General features: G+C 38.2%; 1 protein-coding gene across 2 annotated transcripts in view; it reads left to right on the top strand.

The window, feature by feature from the left end:
• The window catches only part of POLA1 (DNA polymerase alpha 1, catalytic subunit), a 205541-nt gene that overhangs the window by 74792 nt on the left and 112467 nt on the right, over positions 1-18282 (top strand). For both annotated transcript variants that reach the window (XM_064473896.1, XM_064473904.1), the window contains exons 27-32: positions 1455-1487; positions 3059-3151; positions 6576-6781; positions 8108-8240; positions 9839-9970; positions 11986-12160. In XM_064473896.1, coding sequence (XP_064329966.1) covers positions 1455-1487; positions 3059-3151; positions 6576-6781; positions 8108-8240; positions 9839-9970; positions 11986-12160 — 772 coding nt within the window. The remainder of the gene's footprint in view (positions 1-1454; positions 1488-3058; positions 3152-6575; positions 6782-8107; positions 8241-9838; positions 9971-11985; positions 12161-18282) is intronic.

The following is an 18282-nucleotide window of genomic DNA, read 5'->3' as shown; positions in this document are numbered from 1 at the left end:
CCCCTTGGCCTTATAAAAGTCATGAGATTAACCTCAAGAGGGTCTTATTCCCACTGACCATGGCCAGCTCTTCCCTGTTCATCCTTTTTCTTTCCTCATCCCTGCTAATTTCTACTGCTTAGCTCGCTGTTGCAGACTTCTTGACTACAAGTCAGAATTCTGCCTTTTTGGCAAATATGGCTAAGGGGTTTTGCAATTTAATATATGAAAAATAATAAAACTTAGACTATGTTGCTAAATTTAATATAACCAGTTAAAATAGTGTGTTGCCTGACTGTCCTAAAGCTACAGTGCCAAATTGTTCAGATTCACCTAATAGACTCAGGTCTGTTATTGCTGTAACAAGTAGTTCGAAGTAATCCTCTTCAAGCAAATTAAAAGGGTAAATGTATACAAGTAGCAGGACTAGCTGAAAAAGAGCAGAGGTGTTTATGCTGAGTGGGGATGGAAAAGGCTGAAGCCGGGAAGCTGGGACTAGTAGAATCTGGAGCCGTATGCCAGAGCACCAGGGTGCTGATGAGAAAGGAAATGGGGAATACAATGGAAATGTGGCCAGGTGATTGAAGGAACGGACCAGATCAGATGTTGGTTGTCATGCAGCTGTGCAAACTTCACCAAGCCCTTGCTCCTGTAACGGGTACACATTTCTGTTCATCAAGCTAGTTTTACTTTGTCTTTTCTGCGCTACAGCTGTATCTGTGGCTTCAGATGATACGCTCTTCCATCCCTCTCCACTACGCTGACCGGTATTAAGGATGGAAGCAGTAGCCTACTTGTGTGAGGTCTCTATAGCTGTTTGTAAAGTTCAGAGAGAATTGCTATTCAGGGAACTTGACTGAGGAACAAACCAGATTACACACAGATTTACCCACTGATTCAATATCTGTATCCTGTCTCTATCCCAGCTCCTTATCCCAGGTGTGGTTTCCCTAAGGAGTTTGCTTTTTGATGACCCATTCTGAGATCATTACAGTGGTAATCAGTCTTTTGACTAGGCGGTCGTTAAGCGAGCATTATCTAGGCTGTACTAAGACAGGATGTTTTTGGGAAAAAACTGGATGGCATCAAGAGATAAAATGATGGATACGAAGGAGACAACTGACTTAAATTACTGAAAGAGGCTTAATTCTGGCACTTCCTGATTAAGCTTTATTTGAGCATTTGATTCAGTGTTCTTTTTTCCCAAGGTAGAATGTGTGTGTGCACTTGCAATTTTGAGATTTGTTTTAATCTTGTTTTAGGGGAGTTAATAATAGCATTAATACAAGGTCAGATGAGAATTTACTCATGTAATAGGAGTATTGAGGTGACTGTGTGTTGCCAGGAGAGAGGTGGTTTGCTTTGTTTTGAAAGGTGAGAGCATTTGGAGTTAGCAACCTAATGGATATGTTTGCATGTGTTAGCTTGTAATTATATCATACGCTAATCTTGATTATTTTTTTTTTTTATTTCAGATTTTGATGCATACCAAGGAGATGGTGCAAAAGGTAATGCTGAGCATTTTCATTAAACCACAACCCTTAAAGAGCACACCTGGTGAAATTTTTTTATTCTAGGAGAACTGCAACCCAAACAGACCTGAAATCACTTCTTAGGATGCCTGGTTTACAAATGTAATCCTTCCTAATGGATTATAGCTTTTTTCTTTTCCTACCACAGATACGATCTGGCCCCTGCTTGAAGTCTATGTGTGACTGTTTCAAGCAAATTAGCAACAGTGCTAATTAGAGTTTACTCATAGACCTGTTACACCATGTGTTCTAGTGTTCTATTATGGTTTATTTTTTGGCATCCTTTAAACTCCTGTCACAGGGTGTTTTTTTGACTATATGGAGGTTAACATGGACATAGCCATGCTGCAGTTTTTACAGCTACATTGATTTGCCACCACTGAAGACATCAGGTTTTCATGTTTTCAAGTTAATATTACATAATTGGATGCATCTGCTCATTTTTTGGTGACATTTCCTGGTGTTGATGATTTTTCTTGTCACCTTTTTCCTTGCTATGCCTTTCATATGCACCTCAAGGTTTTTCATGTGCTTCAGTTTGTCTAGAGTTTGCTCCATTATCCCAGACCATTATGGCAGTCTGGCTGGTGTTTGAACACACTCTTTTCCAAGCAGGGCATTTGAATTGTTAGAAGGATCAGAATGAGAGATGATATAAAGGGCAGAGTGTCAGTCAGAGAGGAGGAATCAAGTAGGTGTTTGTGTTCATCTCTGGGTGTAATTGCTCAGTAGTTCAACCTGAGGATACAAAACGTGTGGGTCATAGTAGCTAGATCCTTATCCAAAAGAAAAACCTTGTTCCCTAAAAGATCTGCTGCCTAGGGGAGGACTAACACAGGTAATTAGATTACAGCAGAAGAAAAAAGATGGGAGTGGGGAAGATGGAAATATGAAGCTGCGTGCATAATCTCAAAAAGGTGTAAGCACAGCAGCCTAATCTGGACAGTACTGTGGTATTCTCAGTTACTGTATCTACTAGCCAATACTTTCACTAGATTTCTTTGAAATAGAGTATCTAAGGTGTTTGTGGTTTTGATTTTTTTTTTTTGTTAAATCCAGATTGACTTTTTTGCAATAGTATTTTGATGGCTACAAATGGGATAGGATACCTGACTGTAGTATTATCTTTCAAGCACATAGGCTAAATATCTAAATAGCCTGAATTTGTCCAGCAGTCTTCGAGTCTAAGTGTTCTTGTTCCAAAGTTATTTCTAATTAAAAATTATACTGTTTCTCAAGATTAGACTTGTTCACTGACATATTTTCTAGCATTCATTTAGTAAAATTTTAACTACTTATTATGTACATAACTGAAGACTGATTTTTTAAACATCAGTGGCTTAAGTTTCATTATTCTCTTTAAATTCAAATATGTCTTAATCAAATGTACAAATTTCTTAGTAAAAACTTACTTTACATTTCTCTGCTTTATAGTATTTAAAGGATAATATATCGACAATGACCTTTTTGAATCTTGAAAATGAAGTGGGACTTTAAAAAGGCAGAGTGGTTCTGTTTGGTTTTTCAAAGCAATTTGTTTCATTTAGATGAACCTTGAAGTGATTTACGGAGACACGGATTCCATTATGATAAACACCAATAGCACCAATTTGGACGAGGTCTTCAAGCTGGGGAACAAGGTAAGGAATTTTTTCTTTCTAAAGCTTTCCTACCTGTCTGTGAATGGAGCAGATAGGATTAAGAGAGGACTCCATGGCATAAGCAGAGAACAGGCCACAAGGAAAAACTGCTTGACCGTATATGGAAGCTGTGGAGCAGTAAAAGCTCAGAGTACTTGGTAAGCCAAAGTGTAAGGTACAGTTCCTCCATATTAGTTCCAATTACAGTATGGACACAATTTTGATTTTAATTATTTTTTGTTTAGTTTTGTTCAGTAATGTAGTTTGTATTACACTCTGTGTGCCATCAGATTTCCAGTAGTAAATAAAAATATTAATTTCCAAGGTATGCTAGATACGAGAATAGCAGTTGGCAATTGATGATGTCCACATCATCAATTTTTGTGAGAGTTTGTGACTCTCTGCAGTTGTGAAAGAGAAGTGAGAAATGTTTCAGAACATTTTAAAGAAAAGATGTAGAGAAGTTGTTTTTGAAATATGGAAGGAATTGTGATGAAAATAAGAGCTATGGAAGCTCTGGACAGTTTTTTTCAGTGTAGTATTAAACAAAAGCCATGTAATTTTATGGCAAGAGTGATTCTGGGTTTTTTTAGAATACTTCTGCCTTCATGCTAAGTTGGTACTTCAAGAAGTAGATGCGTCTCAGGAGCATGGAAAAAGGAGTAATATCTTGATGTCATAACTGAGTAGCAGGAAGGCTGATGGTATGGAAGAAAAATATCTTTTCTTTTTTTTTTTTTTTCCTTTGCCCCATACAAGACCCTATATAATTTCACGTGTATATCCAGTAGTCTACAAGAAAGTTTAATCTTATTCTAGCTCTGTGTGTATGTGTGGCTTCATTCTGGGTTCCTTTGTCCCTATACTCCCATTTGCTGGCTAAGCATTATAGAGGAACAGTTAAATAATAATAATTTCTGTAAAGTCGGACAGCATCATCATCATAGGTTAAATACTTCTGACTATGATTCAGGTTTACTGAGAGAATAGGTAGGGTTTTGAACTTGTCACCTGCTTAATGATTCATTTTAAGAGTCAGATCTTAGGCTTTTTTATCCCATGTACTTCCATATCCTATATCAGTTGTTTTAAAAATAAAACAAAACAACCTTCCCCCCCCCCCCCCCAACCAAAACCAAACCAAACAAAAACACACAAAAAAAAACCCCAACCAAAACCAAACAACAGACAGACATGTTTTGATTAATGTTTTCATATGGTGTGCTTGATTTTAGAAGTGAATAAACTTACGTCTGTAAATAAGCAATAGTGAAAGTTGTGGCTCCTCTATATCCTTTATGTGACATAAAAAAGTAGTTCATGTGTTTCTTTTTTGTGTGTTTATTCCTCAAGAAAACGATAGTAACGTTTTTGCAAACTGACTATCATTTCGGTTTTCCTCATTTTGCATAATTCATATAAACAATTTTTAGCACAGGGAATTTTATCTGTTGAGAGGAACACTCTAATGTCACTGTTCTATTGCATAACGATTTGTTTCCCAAAATTTCATGTTCAGAGATGAGGGATATTTATATTGTATTAGTGATACTCCTGCTTTAATGTAGACTGTATGGAAGGTACAGAAGTTTAATGCAAACAATTGCAGTGAGAGCAGTTAGCATATGTACCCCTCTTCTGATGTAAAGTGTGAATTTATAGGTTGTCTTCAGCGATGAAACATTCCTCTGAGAGATTAATTTTGGTTTTCTATTGGATGCAATTCTCTCATCTTCTTTCTGAATTTTTCACCTAATGTCTTGTCTCACAGGTTTCTGGTTGTGTTCACTCCTGCCCTTTGCTCCCCATTATTTATATCCATGCCCGTTTTAGTCATTACCTAGTAGAATTTCATACATTTCTTATTTTCTGTCCATCCTTGTGAATCAGATTTGCTGGTACATTCAGTACTGCAGTGTTGCTGGTTTTTAAGCACTGGATTGTTATGATGTAAAAAAAAATTGAAAAGGCTTTAAAAAAAGCAGAAGAACATTCAGAGGAATTATTTGACTGTTTTGCTTTAAGGAACAAATATGAACCTCTTGGCAAAATGGTTTTGCCTCATGATGCCCTTCATAATTTATAAATATACAAGGGATATAAAACTCTAAGGCTAGACCCAGATCATTAAAAGCATTGATAATTCCTGCAATAGGAAAAATGGAGATCTAAGTGAGAAAAATTAAGTACATATACATGGAAAATTTGTACGGAAAGTTTTGGTTAAAACTGGTAATGTGGGCCCAAAGTTATATAGAAAAAAAAATGCGATTTTATGCTGGAAGTACTGGTCTTGTCTTGGTGAGGGTTTTGTTAGATGGCAAAAGAAATTTAACTTTCATAAAACTTCAGTGAGGCGTGAGAAAAGGATAGTTGGTGGTTTCTGACAAGATAACTGGAAATAATGGGAGTAAGAGTGGAATGGGAGATACTGAAAATCAAGAGGGAAGGAAGGTTGGAGAGGAAAGAAAACAGAGTACAACATGAAGACAGTACAGGATGTCTGAGGAGTGATGTAAAGATATTTAGTTGAAGAAAGTAAAGTAAAAAATGTATGAACAAAGAAAAACTCAAGTGGGAAACTTTTAGCTGAGCCAGTACGTGGGTGAATGTGTACTGGAACTGAAGTTTGTTCTTGAAGGTACGTGCTGTTTTGAGCTGTTGTGCTTCTGTCCTCTTAGAATAGAGGTAAGAGATGTGGAGCCACTTGGTATTTGGTACTATATTAAGACAACATTTCAAGTGCAGTTGCAAGCTTTTGTATGTGGATAAGACATAGCTGCCGTGTAGAAGAACGGCACGTTTTCCTCTCAAAGAAATTAGGCTACAGAAAAAGTAGGTGTATTGTGGGGAAGGGTATAAATAACACTTGCCCATTTGTGCATGTTTTTCCTGAACATCTGCACACAGAGCTCTGGTCTGCAGTCATAGTTCTCCCTTCCCTCCTTTGCAAAGCACCTTTTTTTATAAAGCAATTTCCATATTCTGTCTAAGTGTCTGTCTCTTATCCTTTCCTAGTAAGTGGATCCCTACTCTGAAGTCCCTTGTTTGTCTAATTTATGTGAGAGACTAGATGGAGTAGCTACCCTACTAAAATGGGCTGGAGTCAGTTACCTGCAAGGTCACATTCAGTCTCATGCTTCTTGGCCCTGCTTAATTTTGTTAGGGAGTTAGATATACCAACCTGTAAATCCCAAAGAAGCCAATGGGTGAACCTTAATTTTAATAGTAGCTCATAGTTACTCCTGTGTACTTAACTTCATGGTTAATGGTATCTGATGAGTCTTTAAAATGTGTATGCAAACACACAGTGTGTAATGTTACTTGTTTTAAAACTTAAGAATAATACACTTCCATCTAGAAGTTAAATTTGTCCATAGTTATTAAGGTGTTGCATTTGGTTTTAATGTTGGTGCATTTGCAGATCAAAAGTGAAGTGAACAAGCTGTATAAACTGTTGGAAATAGACATTGATGGAGTCTTTAAGTCCTTGCTGCTGTTAAAGAAGAAGAAATATGCTGCTCTGACTGTGGAGCCAACAGGAGATGGTAAATATGTAACTAAACAAGAACTGAAAGGATTGGATATAGTCCGAAGAGACTGGTGTGATCTTGCAAAAGAGACTGGCAAGTGAGTTTCTTTTGTGACATTGTCCTCTTTGCTCTGTGTTAAACAGTACATGCTTCATAAATGTTTGATACGGTGTGGCTGCTTCCGAGCAGTGCAGATTGGTAACTAACGTCAGTGTTGGAGCATCTTAAATGGTTTTTGTAGGAGATAGTAAACATTACACTTTGGCATTGGTAACAGATTATACTTTGCAAGTCCCAGCGTCTCTAATTTCACTATCTGTTTTTGCATCTTCTGTGGAAGCTGCGCATTTTGAGTTCTTGCAATTTTGTATATGCAGTTTAATAAACCACAGCTGAAATCTTGCTAAAATGGCGGGTGCTATCAGTGTTTGGAGTCATAGGTTTTAGGTAAGATTTTTAATCATCCCCCCCCCCCCCCCCCCGCCCCCGCCCCCGCCCCCGAAGAGGGTTAAAGAAGCTGGTGGTCAGCTCTTTCAGCACGCTCTACTAAAGCTGGCAGTGCACTGGGTGCAGCCTGAGGAGATGCTCCCTTCTCCCAAGACCGTTTCTCTTCCATTTTTCAAATAAGATTCTTTTGATACTTCCTTATGATGGATACTGGATTCATGATTTATTAACTGCCATTGCACCAGGGCATTCTTGTACTTAAATTCAATGGAAATAAAACATTTACCACTGTAGAAAGAAAATTGCAGTGGATGGAGAGGTGGTCATCTGGGGCTGACTCAACTTACATTGCGTACTGCCTCTTGAAAACTTAACTTAAATAAATTGTAGTCCAAATGCATCCAAAAATGAATACTTTTTTACATCTGTAAAAATACACCACACACTTGCTTACTGTTCTTAAGACTTGCATTTTCTAAGAAAAGATGCATCATAATAGAAGCAAATTTTTCCAAGTTAGGAATGTATTAGTAATTAAAGCTATACAAATGTTTGAGAGTGTTCTTTAGTGACTAACTCTTCTGCAGCTGGCAGATCTTCCAACCACATTTTACAGAAATAGGCAAGAGTTTGCTTACTTGATATGTTCTCTTCTCCCCGTCTTAAGATACCTGCTATGGAAAAATAAATGGCAAAATGAAACGGGAGCAGAAAATAGAAACCAGTTGCACTCAAAAATACCAAATCACTGTTTAACGTTAGAACTATTTACAATAATTTGCTTTTAGTAAAATAAGTAAATAACTAGAACACAGCATGAAATATCCTGGCAAATGTCTATAAATTTTGCATCAGAGCAGATCTTCAGGCTCTTTGATTTCTAGAGGTAACACAGGGGAAGAGAGGATTGTGTTCATTGCAATGGTTTTGCTTTGCATGTTTTAAGCTTTTCTTCACTTCTGGACTGTTTTTACAGCTATATAATTGGTCAGATTCTTTCTGATCAGCCCCGAGACATAATCGTGGAAAATATTCAAAGGCGGCTTGTAGAAATCGGAGAAAATGTGATCAAAGGCCAGATCCCAGTAAATCAGTTTGAAATAAACAAGGTAAATGATTTCTCAGCTCTTTTCTGTCTCAGAGAGCTTTACTGTTCCTGAGTATATTGACTGCTGATAAAAATCTTTTTAATCCTTATGGTGCTGTGAAATACCAGTAGTTGTATTAGATACTAAATGGCATGGAACGTGCTGCAAAGATCCTACAATATGAGAAAAAAATACTTTGTGGGGCTGGCAGCCAGTCTTGCTTCCTCAGAATAGTAACTTCGTGTCTTGTCCCATCCCGCTGTCTTCCCCACTGATTCTTCATTTTGAGAATGACATGATAGCTCATGCTTTCAGGAGAAGTCTTCTCCTAAATTGTTATTTTATATTTCAGTTTTAAAATACGTAAATGGAAGAATGCAATGGAAAAGAATGAAATGTTCTGTTTTCTAGAAAACCCATATAAAAGCATATGACTTATTTCCCTTCAGAGCTCCGTAGAAGAAAGCTAATAGTAATTTTGAGATCTCATTCAAGACTCTCCTGCAGCAAGAAATAAAATTCCCTGCTTTAGCTACGGGAGTTTTAGCAAACAGCATCGTCGGTTTGGTTTATTCTTATGAATCCTCAATGAAACCTGTATTTTTAACTTCAGAAGCCTCCTCCCGCCCCTCCACTATGGAGGGTGTTTCACTAATGGACTGGCTATTAGATGCCCCTCTCATGCTTCTCATAGAAGAGATTTCCCAAATTTGTTCCATCCAAAGTCTCTTTCTTCTGCCAGCTGGACATCTTCCTGCTCTGTAAGACTGTGTTAATCAATCAGTTAAGAAATGTCTTCAGGTTGTCACATGAGTGTTACAGACACCAGTGATTTTTATGGTTGACTTAAAAAGAAAAGACTGTTCTGATGCAAATATTCTAAGAGTACTTAGTATCTCAGTAACAGATACAGATGGAATAATTTTCACTTTAAATGCTTTGGATTCAGTGAACTTTTCCAGTTTTATTACTTTGAAAAAAATAGGTAATGTATTTCACTATAAAGTCAAACATGTGAGTTGTTTTAAGAATTGGGATGATGGCCAATGTTTAAATGTAGCATTTTATTTTATGTAAAGGGAAATCTCATTGTGGAATCTCAGTAGTATGAGATACATTAAAATATTTAAATTCAGTTGTATCCTCTTGCTACAGAGCTTGTTAAATACATTTAACTACTTGATACTCAGGTTTACCTTATGACCTGAACTGGTGCAGGGGTAAGAGGGTAATCTCTGGCTTTATTTTTGTGTTTTGTGTAAAGTTTTCATCTTCAGTTTAGTTTAATTTTAAAACTATTGCATTATATCTGTAACTGTTTTGGACTGTTGTGCTTTTAATGTAATGCATTTTTCAGACAATAATTGTAAAAGCATCCTCTCATTTTATTAATAATAACATTTTTAAAGTGTGAAGAACTACTACCTAGACATTAATGCCTGGAAAATGCCTTTATTACAATTTTTTTGTCTTTGGTGTGTTGCAAATGTACTTGTGAATAGTAGATGGATGAAGATAGCTACTATGGAGGGCTGTCTTTTCAAGTTTGGAGTTGTCCATCACTGAAGTAAAATACTTTTCTCACAGTTACGTTTCTGTTTCCTCCTTTGATCTCGTAGGCATTAACAAAAGATCCACAGGATTATCCTGACAAAAAAAACTTGCCACATGTGCATGTTGCCATGTGGATAAACTCTCAAGGAGGCCGAAAGGTGAAGGCTGGAGACACAGTGTCATATATCATTTGTCAGGTAAAAATGTCTTTATTTATAGCTAAATACTAGGTATTGTTTTGAGACATGGCAAAGAAAACCAACTCAACTCCTGGAAAAAATGTTCTGGCATTTCTTTGTAGTGAGATTATGTTATAGCTTCAAATAGTCAGTTTTCTGTCCTAATTTTACTTTTATGTGATCAGCTCAACTCATCTGATTATTTCCATGTAGTGGCTGATAAAATTTCCCTGAATTAATTTCTGTTCGGAACTAGAACTTACTTTTAAGGAAAATACCCAGTCTTTGTTTTAAGGAGAAGAAAATTCTGGTTTTGAAGAACCTGTCATTCTTGGAAAGCTAATTGTTGTTGGTGGTTAAATAGTGTCATTGTTATTTCCGGTCTCAACCTGTGCCTTTTCAATTCATAGTCATAGGATCTGGCAGTACCTCTGTTGGATAGACTGGGGAATTTGAGAAACTTTCTGGTTTCAGGTGTTTATCCTATAAATGCTTTTTATTGTCTCACAAATATACACTCCACTTTGGAATTGCTGCTAAAAAAAAAAAGTGTAGGTTTGATTAGATGTACCAAGAGATCTCTTATGCCAAACTGGTGGAGCTGGCAGTGTGAATTCTACAGTGGACCACTGTTTCAGCTCCTTCATCGTTAAAAACTCAAAGATAGTGTTTTTTATTTAATTCTGAGTTCTTAGCCTGGTGTGTTGAAGCTGCCAAGACTTATGAGAGCTGGGCCATGGGTACGGCTGAGCAATGGCACAATACAAGAGAAGAATGTACTTGTTGAAAGAAGGGAGCTGAAGGAATTGCATTGTAATTATTTTTGCAAAGCAGCTGGATGAGCTGAATAGTCCTAAATTAATTTTGTTCTGAATACTAAGTTGTCTGAAAGGAGTAGGAGGGACCAATGGCTTGCAGTCTGTCTTTATTACTGATGGGTTTTCAGTCCGTGGTTGCTGACCCTATTGAAGCCAGTAGCTCGTCTTAACTGAAAAATGAAGGTGTCATATGTTAATGCATTAGTTTCATTTTGCTGTAAAAAAGGCAAAAAAGAGACTGTACTTAGCAAAAAAATAGGCTGTGGTACTCTTCCCCCATTCCCTCCCCATTGCCATTAAGGTTTAGTTCTATTACTGAATGCTTGCTAAAATACTACTTTAAGTTCTGCTCTAAGACTTTTGAAACATATTAAAAATAAAATTTCCTAGTGTGAACTGGGAATAGGATTATACAGACTGAATGAGTTATGTTTTCCAGAGGAGTACCATCATCTTAGAGTTGATAATTCCTCCATGAACCCTGTTTTCAATTTAATTATTGCCTTCCCAAATTGAATTATTTTCTCCTTCTCTTCCTCGTTCAAGTTGGAGAATAGTTTGATGTATACTCTAACCTCTGAGTGGTGTTTCTTTCTTGGCTTGAGACGTCACCATGTGTTTCTTTCAGTATTGCCAAATATTTCAGAATTTGCTTCAGAATGTTGCCTTTGTCACTTCTTCACATGCCAGTGAACAGTGGTCTAGTCTCTGACCATTCATTATGTTTGTTTCTTTATAGAATTGAAGAATATAAATTTCCTAGCAAATCAGATATAGTTTTGATATCCATGGCTTAGAATTTGCTTGTTGTGCAAAATGATAATGCTAGTTTAGTACAAAGTGAATCCAAAATGCATGCCCTCCGTGTATTTTTAACTGGGCTGATGGTTACAATGTGCTTTCATTGTGCATTTCAGAATTGACAGATGGGACTGTTTACTCTGTCTACTCTTACTGATTTGCACGTGTAGGCTGCAATAATACAAGCTGGATTTACATTCTTGAACTTGCTAGTTGATGCCAGCATCAGCAGTGCAATTTTTTTTACTACTGCTGGATTTGTATTGGATGCATAATAAATCAACCAAAAGAGAGTGATTGTGTAACAATTTTGCATTAACATAATGCATAATATTTGAAGCATAACCCTTTGTATAGCCTGAATGCGGATTTTGGTTTTCTCACACTTTCTTTCGTATATGTCTCCTGTCTTAGGATGGATCAGATCTCGGTGCCAGCCAGCGAGCATATGCTCCAGAACAGTTGCAAAAGCAAGACAGTCTTACCATTGATACTCAGTACTACCTGTCGCAGCAAATACATCCAGTAGTTGCTAGAATATGTGAGCCTATAGAGGGAATTGATTCTGTTCTTATTGCGACGTGGTTAGGTAAGTATTCTAAAATTGGTTTATTTAAAGACTTACAAGAGGCAAAGTGAGAAGCTTTAATGTATGTTTCTTAACAGAAGTGCTTCCCCAAAATCAGTCTTTTTGCAATGAACAGTAGCATGTGTTACACAGTCTATAGAAAGCAGCTTGGATTTTAAGTGTATTTCTGACTTTTGCAGAATACCATATTTCAGAAGGTGCTCATTAACTTGAACTTAATATTATAATCCTTGTTCAAAGTTGCAAAAATTTACTGTTCATAAATGACAGTACTGTTGCATGTCTTTGAGATTTTCTTAAGTTACTATTGTAGTTCCGGAGCGTGCATCCAGAACTAGCATTTCTCCAGAGAGACACCCTAGCATCTCTAGCATCTTCCCAGGGAGAAAGCAGCCATTGTTACAGTGAAAGAATACAGATTTTTAGTAGGTTGTAAGTGGAAACTTTTGGCTGCTAGGACTGACCTAGTGGATAATAGAAACATAAAACCTTAGTTACAGTCTTGGCTGCTCCATATGGAGAAATTAAGTGGCCAAAAAAAAAAAAAAAAGTGCTATAAAAAGTGTGACTAATGCTAGGGACCTGCAGAATCACCAGCTTTTACACAAATGAGCAACAGGGAACTGCTCTTGATAGAGTAGTTGTTGTTCTTAAGAGGGTGTCAAAGGAATTAGAGATATTTCTGCGCAGCTCTGGTTGCCTCTGTCATCTCCATTCCCTAGGCGTCTTACCTAGAAAGAAGTATAGGTGTTGAAAAATTGTTAACAGTTCTAACAGGTCTCTTTCCATGAAAACACAATGTGTTGTGTGTGTAATACTTTTATTATTCAGTGGTTCACCAACAGACATGATTGATGTACTTGATAAACAGAAATTCTGTGATTTGTATCCCACATTTGGTTCATTATTTTTAAAACTGCTACTCAAGGGCATGGAAAAAGTTGTTGATCTTGCTGGCTGCTGAGTTCTTGACAAGGCTGTCCTCTCCCACAAGAAAACTTTTTGAGAGAGTTGCACTGTGTCAGTTTAATAATCTGTTTGATGCTATGCCTGTGTTGACAGAAGTTCAGACCTGCAGAAGTTATTTTGTTTGGAAATTTGCAATGCTCAAAGGAAGAGTTAGACCTCAGCATTTTGTGTTGCAGTGATGGCCAAGATCCAGGATTTGGTCACTTACAGCCAGCTGGCAGCGTTGTTGCCTTCAGGACCATTCACCTGGGACGCTGCATCTCTGTAGCTTTCTTAGTAACAGTGGGTTCCACTCATGGTGAGCTTGCAGTTTGCACTTAAAATGCGTGCGAGTAAGTTCCTGTCTTGTTGCTTCTCAAGAAGGATGATAGCCATGAAAGATTATCTTCTCCCAAGACAGTCTGTAGCATGCAGCTTTTTTCTGCATTTCTAAGTTGTCCATTAAAAAACAAAACAAAACAAAAAACCCAAACAACCTCCCCACCCAAAAAAAAACCCAAACAACAACAACCAAACAAATCCAAACCCACAAAACCAGGAATTTTGCTTTTTCTGGGAGTCTGCAAGGGTATTTCTTGGAGATATTGGACGTTGCAGTGTGTCCTCAACAGCTCTGGTGTTTTGAGGAGGTGTCAGCCCTGCTTCACACATGCAGGCTGACCATACAAATCATTCTGTTTATGTGGCAGGACCTTGGTGTACAACTTTCCCTTGATGACAGAGTGGACTATGTGGTATGCCTGACTGAAAAGGTCAAGCACTCTTGGTTAGGCTGAAGCGATTTAAAATAGGCGGTAAACTTTTACTTCATTTAGATATAAGACAGGAAAGATTTCTGAAGCTATTTTATTTTATTCGGCAAAGACTCTTAGTCTTGTAGGGTTAAGCTCAAATTCAGAGTTGGTCCTTATTCAGAACAGGTTGGCTTTTCAGAAAAGACTGGCTCCCTTCAGGCATCTAAATTAAGTGCCCCAATCTTAAGAACTGTGTGCCACTTGATAGCATTCTCTGTTTGCAAATTCCTATGCCGCTTTTTGAGCTGTAGTCCATTCAAGTTGAAAATTTCTTTTATGGTCTATAATAGCATCATGCAGCTGAGAGTTTATTAATAGTCCACAATTGTCAGTCTGAAAACCTGTATGTATCTATTACAATCTTAGATCTGAAATGGTTTCAGTTTGACCTTGGTTTGCTGTAAAAATGTTACCTCCTTCTCCAGCTTTGTTTTCTAGGGAATGCTTAAATTGAGCTTAGGTGTAAAGTCTTGGGTCTTTTTCAAAACTTCGGCTATACTTATAGCTCTTTATATACAGCACTTAATTTCAGCTTGCAACGATTTATGTACCACTCTGATTATCTTACAGCTTTTTTTCAGCAGTAGTGGAGGGATAGTCAAGTGGTGTTGTTTCCAAGAAATTGAAAACAGTTTACAAGATATGGAAGTGTACAAGATACTTGAGCCCAGCTTGCTAAAACAAGCAAACAAGAAAACTGTTTACTGTTAGGTGTTGTGAAGTTGGACTTTTTTGCTTAGTGTTTTCATCATGTTACACATCCAAATTCCTGTTGGTTTTCCTGTCTTTTTGCAAAAGAGCATATTTTTCTGTTCTGAAGAAGAAAGCTGGTGTTCTGGCAGATATTTAAGTGTCATATCGGTGGACCAAAACCTGGTTGCATTCTCATTGTGTCTTCCTCCACCTGATCTGATTTTTTGTATTACATAGAGTATGTGTCTGTACAGGGAGTGTGGTTGTAGAGAAAAGATCTTGGTTTCAGTTATTCTGTTAAATAACAGAATCTCGTTATAAGGTGAATGTTTCATTGACATGTCACTGTGTTAGTCCGAGTAGATAAAATAGAGCTCTGCTTAGGGAAGCTTGGCTCATCAAAATCATCTTTGTTCTGCCTGTGCTCAAAGCAAGTTATTTTAAGCTATTTTGAAGAACAAAAGCAAATAACCACACCTAAAAATTGCAGAGAACTCCTTAAATATCCTACTTATTCACTATGGAATCAAGCTGAAAATTGCCTTTTGTTTTCGGACATTGTAGGAGGTCAGCCTAGCCTTTAGAGGTGGAAACTCATTGTTCCTAAAACCAAGAACCTCATGGGCATACTCCCGCATTCACTCTCTCTCATGACGTTCTCGAGGAAAAGCAGTGACAACATGAGGATTGTCAGGGTTTCTGAAACTAAAGTGTGCGATCTGATCAGTAATACCATTCAATAAATCTGATCATCTTAAATGCTTGGAGACCTAACTTACTTCATCCTGAAGATACCGATAGCTTTTAAACAAAAAGAACTGTAGTGGCAGAACAATTCTCTTAATGTATTTAAAGTAAGGGGTTTTTTTCTTGATACGTAAATACTGCTCCTTGTGTCAAAGAAAAAATCACATCTTATTTCTGTGTTGTCAAAAGTATCTAAACATTACGGAAGCAGAGTCATGTAACCATGGGATTTTTGTAGCTGTTACTGCATAACATCATTTTCTCTAAATTATGGAAGTTGCTGACTGCTGTCCTAGACTGTGTCATGGTCTTCTGAAAGAAATATATGCTGCTGCCTTACAGGTGGATCTGCACGTTGCTGCTCTGCAGACTGCCTGGCATTCGGGCATTTCTTAGGAAGGCTATCTAATTCCAGGGAGTCATTACTGGGTCCTGATGAGGCTTGTCATTAAGAGTACTTCGCAGTACCAGTTCCTCCTTCCAGGCAGCACCTGCATGTTAGCTGCTTCTTGTGAGGAATCCCACCGCTGCCTTAAAGATAGTGGTTTGGTTTTTGGTCCCTTCCATCCGGTTCCCCCCACCCACCCCCCCCCGAGGGAGAGTCATTTAATAGGTGCCTTTAATATAGTATTTAGTAGCTACCCAGACTGACTTTCCTTGACAAAAGCCAGGACAGTCGTGCTCTCCTTGTGGCACACAGCAATTCTTTTTTTTATTGGTTTTCTCACATAAGGGAGTGAAGCTAGATGAGAATGATGGAAATTAGGATTAAGGTAATGACAAAACTTCATGACAATACAGTAATAAACCCCACAGTGTGTGGATTTTGCAGCTTGTGGTCTGGCTGGGTGGTTTTTTTTTGAGATGCTCTAGGCCTGCTTAGAAGGTGAGACTTCCTGAAGCGCGTTGGGTGTTCTGACTGCCCGAGAGGCCGCTCGAAGGCCCCGGTGCAGAAGGCACGCTAGCTTTGCAGCACGGGAAGGCCTCTTCGAGAAGAATAAGGAAGGCCTGCGTTCCCCAAGGGCAGAGGCTTTGCCCGCTCCGGGCGAGGCTCGGAGGGCGGCCGCGGCCCCGGCCCCGGCCCCGCCGCGTCGCCCTGACTGAAATGCGCGGCCGTAGCCTCGAGGTGGCAGCACCGCATGCCGTTTCCCTGCCTCTCACAAAATGTCTAACGGGCAAAGGTGCAGGCGGGGAAACTTTCCGTGCTTCCCGGCGAACCCGCGGTTGAAACACGAAATCCAGGGAAAAGCCCTGGCTCGGGCTTTGCGCAGCGGCCGGCGGGGAAACGGGCCAGCGCCCTGCCGAAGGTCCCGCCGGCGGCCGAGGCTGCGGGGCGCCCCGGCCTCGCTGCCTGCCGCTGCCTGGGGAGGGTGCAGGCGCGGGGGTAGGGTAGGGTTGTGCGTGGAAAGGCGTGTAAAACCCATCCACGGAAACGTTATTTTTAAAATACTGCGATTAGTAAAATTAGTTTGACCTTTTTTTCAGTTTCTTGAGTGACCTCTTTTGCTTGCTGGTTAGTAAATGTTTTAATGATTCTATTAAATAGCTCAGGAACAAGTCCCGGAACTTGCAATAGTTTACCTGAATAGCAAAAGTACTATTCACTTTTGTCAAGCTCGATTCATCAGCGTGTTTTTCATGTTACTTTTCTTTCTCATGCATGCAACCTTGTGGTTATGGTCAGGTTGGAAACCTTACCTGTGGTGCAGGTAATGTAATGAAAACCCTGAAGGTTTTCATGTCAGAGTAAGTCAAAGTCCCTTTGGTTTTTCTTGATGTCACAGGAAAAAAAAAGTACAGAGAAGTTCACTGGTTAGTCTCATCCTATTTATTTAAAAATTACCAAAACCAGACATTATTTTTTCCCCCACCCATCAGATAGTCCCTGTTCTGTTTATCAAGTGGAGTAATATGACCAGTGTGTTCTGGTCCAAGAGGATACCAGTTAGTGTGCTGAAATGGACTAATTGAATTAACAAACTCTTCTTGAAAGGAGGTAATAGATAAAATAGGTCCCAATTCCAGAAGATAATTAAGGTAGGCATGTTCTTTAAAAGCCTGATTTGTAGTCCCTTTGATTTCACTGGGGCTGTGTGCACACCAAAAGTTAGATGCACACTTGAATCATCGCAATATTTTTCCTGTTGTTTTCTCCAGCCAAAACAGCTAAGAAAGTTCAGAGATAGATGCGATTTAGATTCTTCCAATGAAACACTTTTTTTTTCTCCTGTTAAATTATTACCAAATGTCCAGATGCTTGTTTGCTGTCATTGGTTTTGACTAAATATTGGAAAACTGCAGCTGTCTGAAGACAAGAATTTATCCCTTTTTATCTTTTATTTAGTGAACTACTTTGCTTTATATTTGCCTTTTGGGAAACAACCAAAGATAGATTTCTAGCTGAACTTTAATGGCATCTGTATCAGAAAGTTGCAGTGATGTTTTTTTCATTCTACTTCTGAACTCAGAGTAAACTGAGAATTTTTGTTTGTATTCACCATTACTATCTTAGATCCAACCTACTGCATACTTCGTTGATTTTTGTTCAAAATCTTAATACTAAACTTAAGTAAAAAAAGAAACCTCAAACAAAACCCCACAGTCTTTTTTGGGGGTACCATTTGTATTACAGTGTAAAATAAGCTATTAGCAACATTTTTTGCTTTGTTTACTCTTCCTTTTAATGCATAGTAGAGAACTGTATTAAAAGTTTAAGAACCTCTTGGAGGTGAATTATTACCTTCATGCATTAACATTTGTTTCTTTTGATAAAATTAAAATGGGGGAGGTTGATCACATTTTAGTGAAACCCTTATTCTGTCAAGAAACAAACATATTTGGCAATGGGATTTTTCCTTGTCCTTGAATTTGTTTTACGATTGCAAAATAAAAATCCAGAATAGCAGTAGTAGTCACACA

This window comes from Phalacrocorax carbo, chromosome 1 (genome assembly GCF_963921805.1).
Source record: "Phalacrocorax carbo chromosome 1, bPhaCar2.1, whole genome shotgun sequence".
Taxonomy (NCBI): domain Eukaryota; kingdom Metazoa; phylum Chordata; class Aves; order Suliformes; family Phalacrocoracidae; genus Phalacrocorax; species Phalacrocorax carbo.
This window is presented reverse-complemented; position numbering and strand designations above follow the sequence as displayed.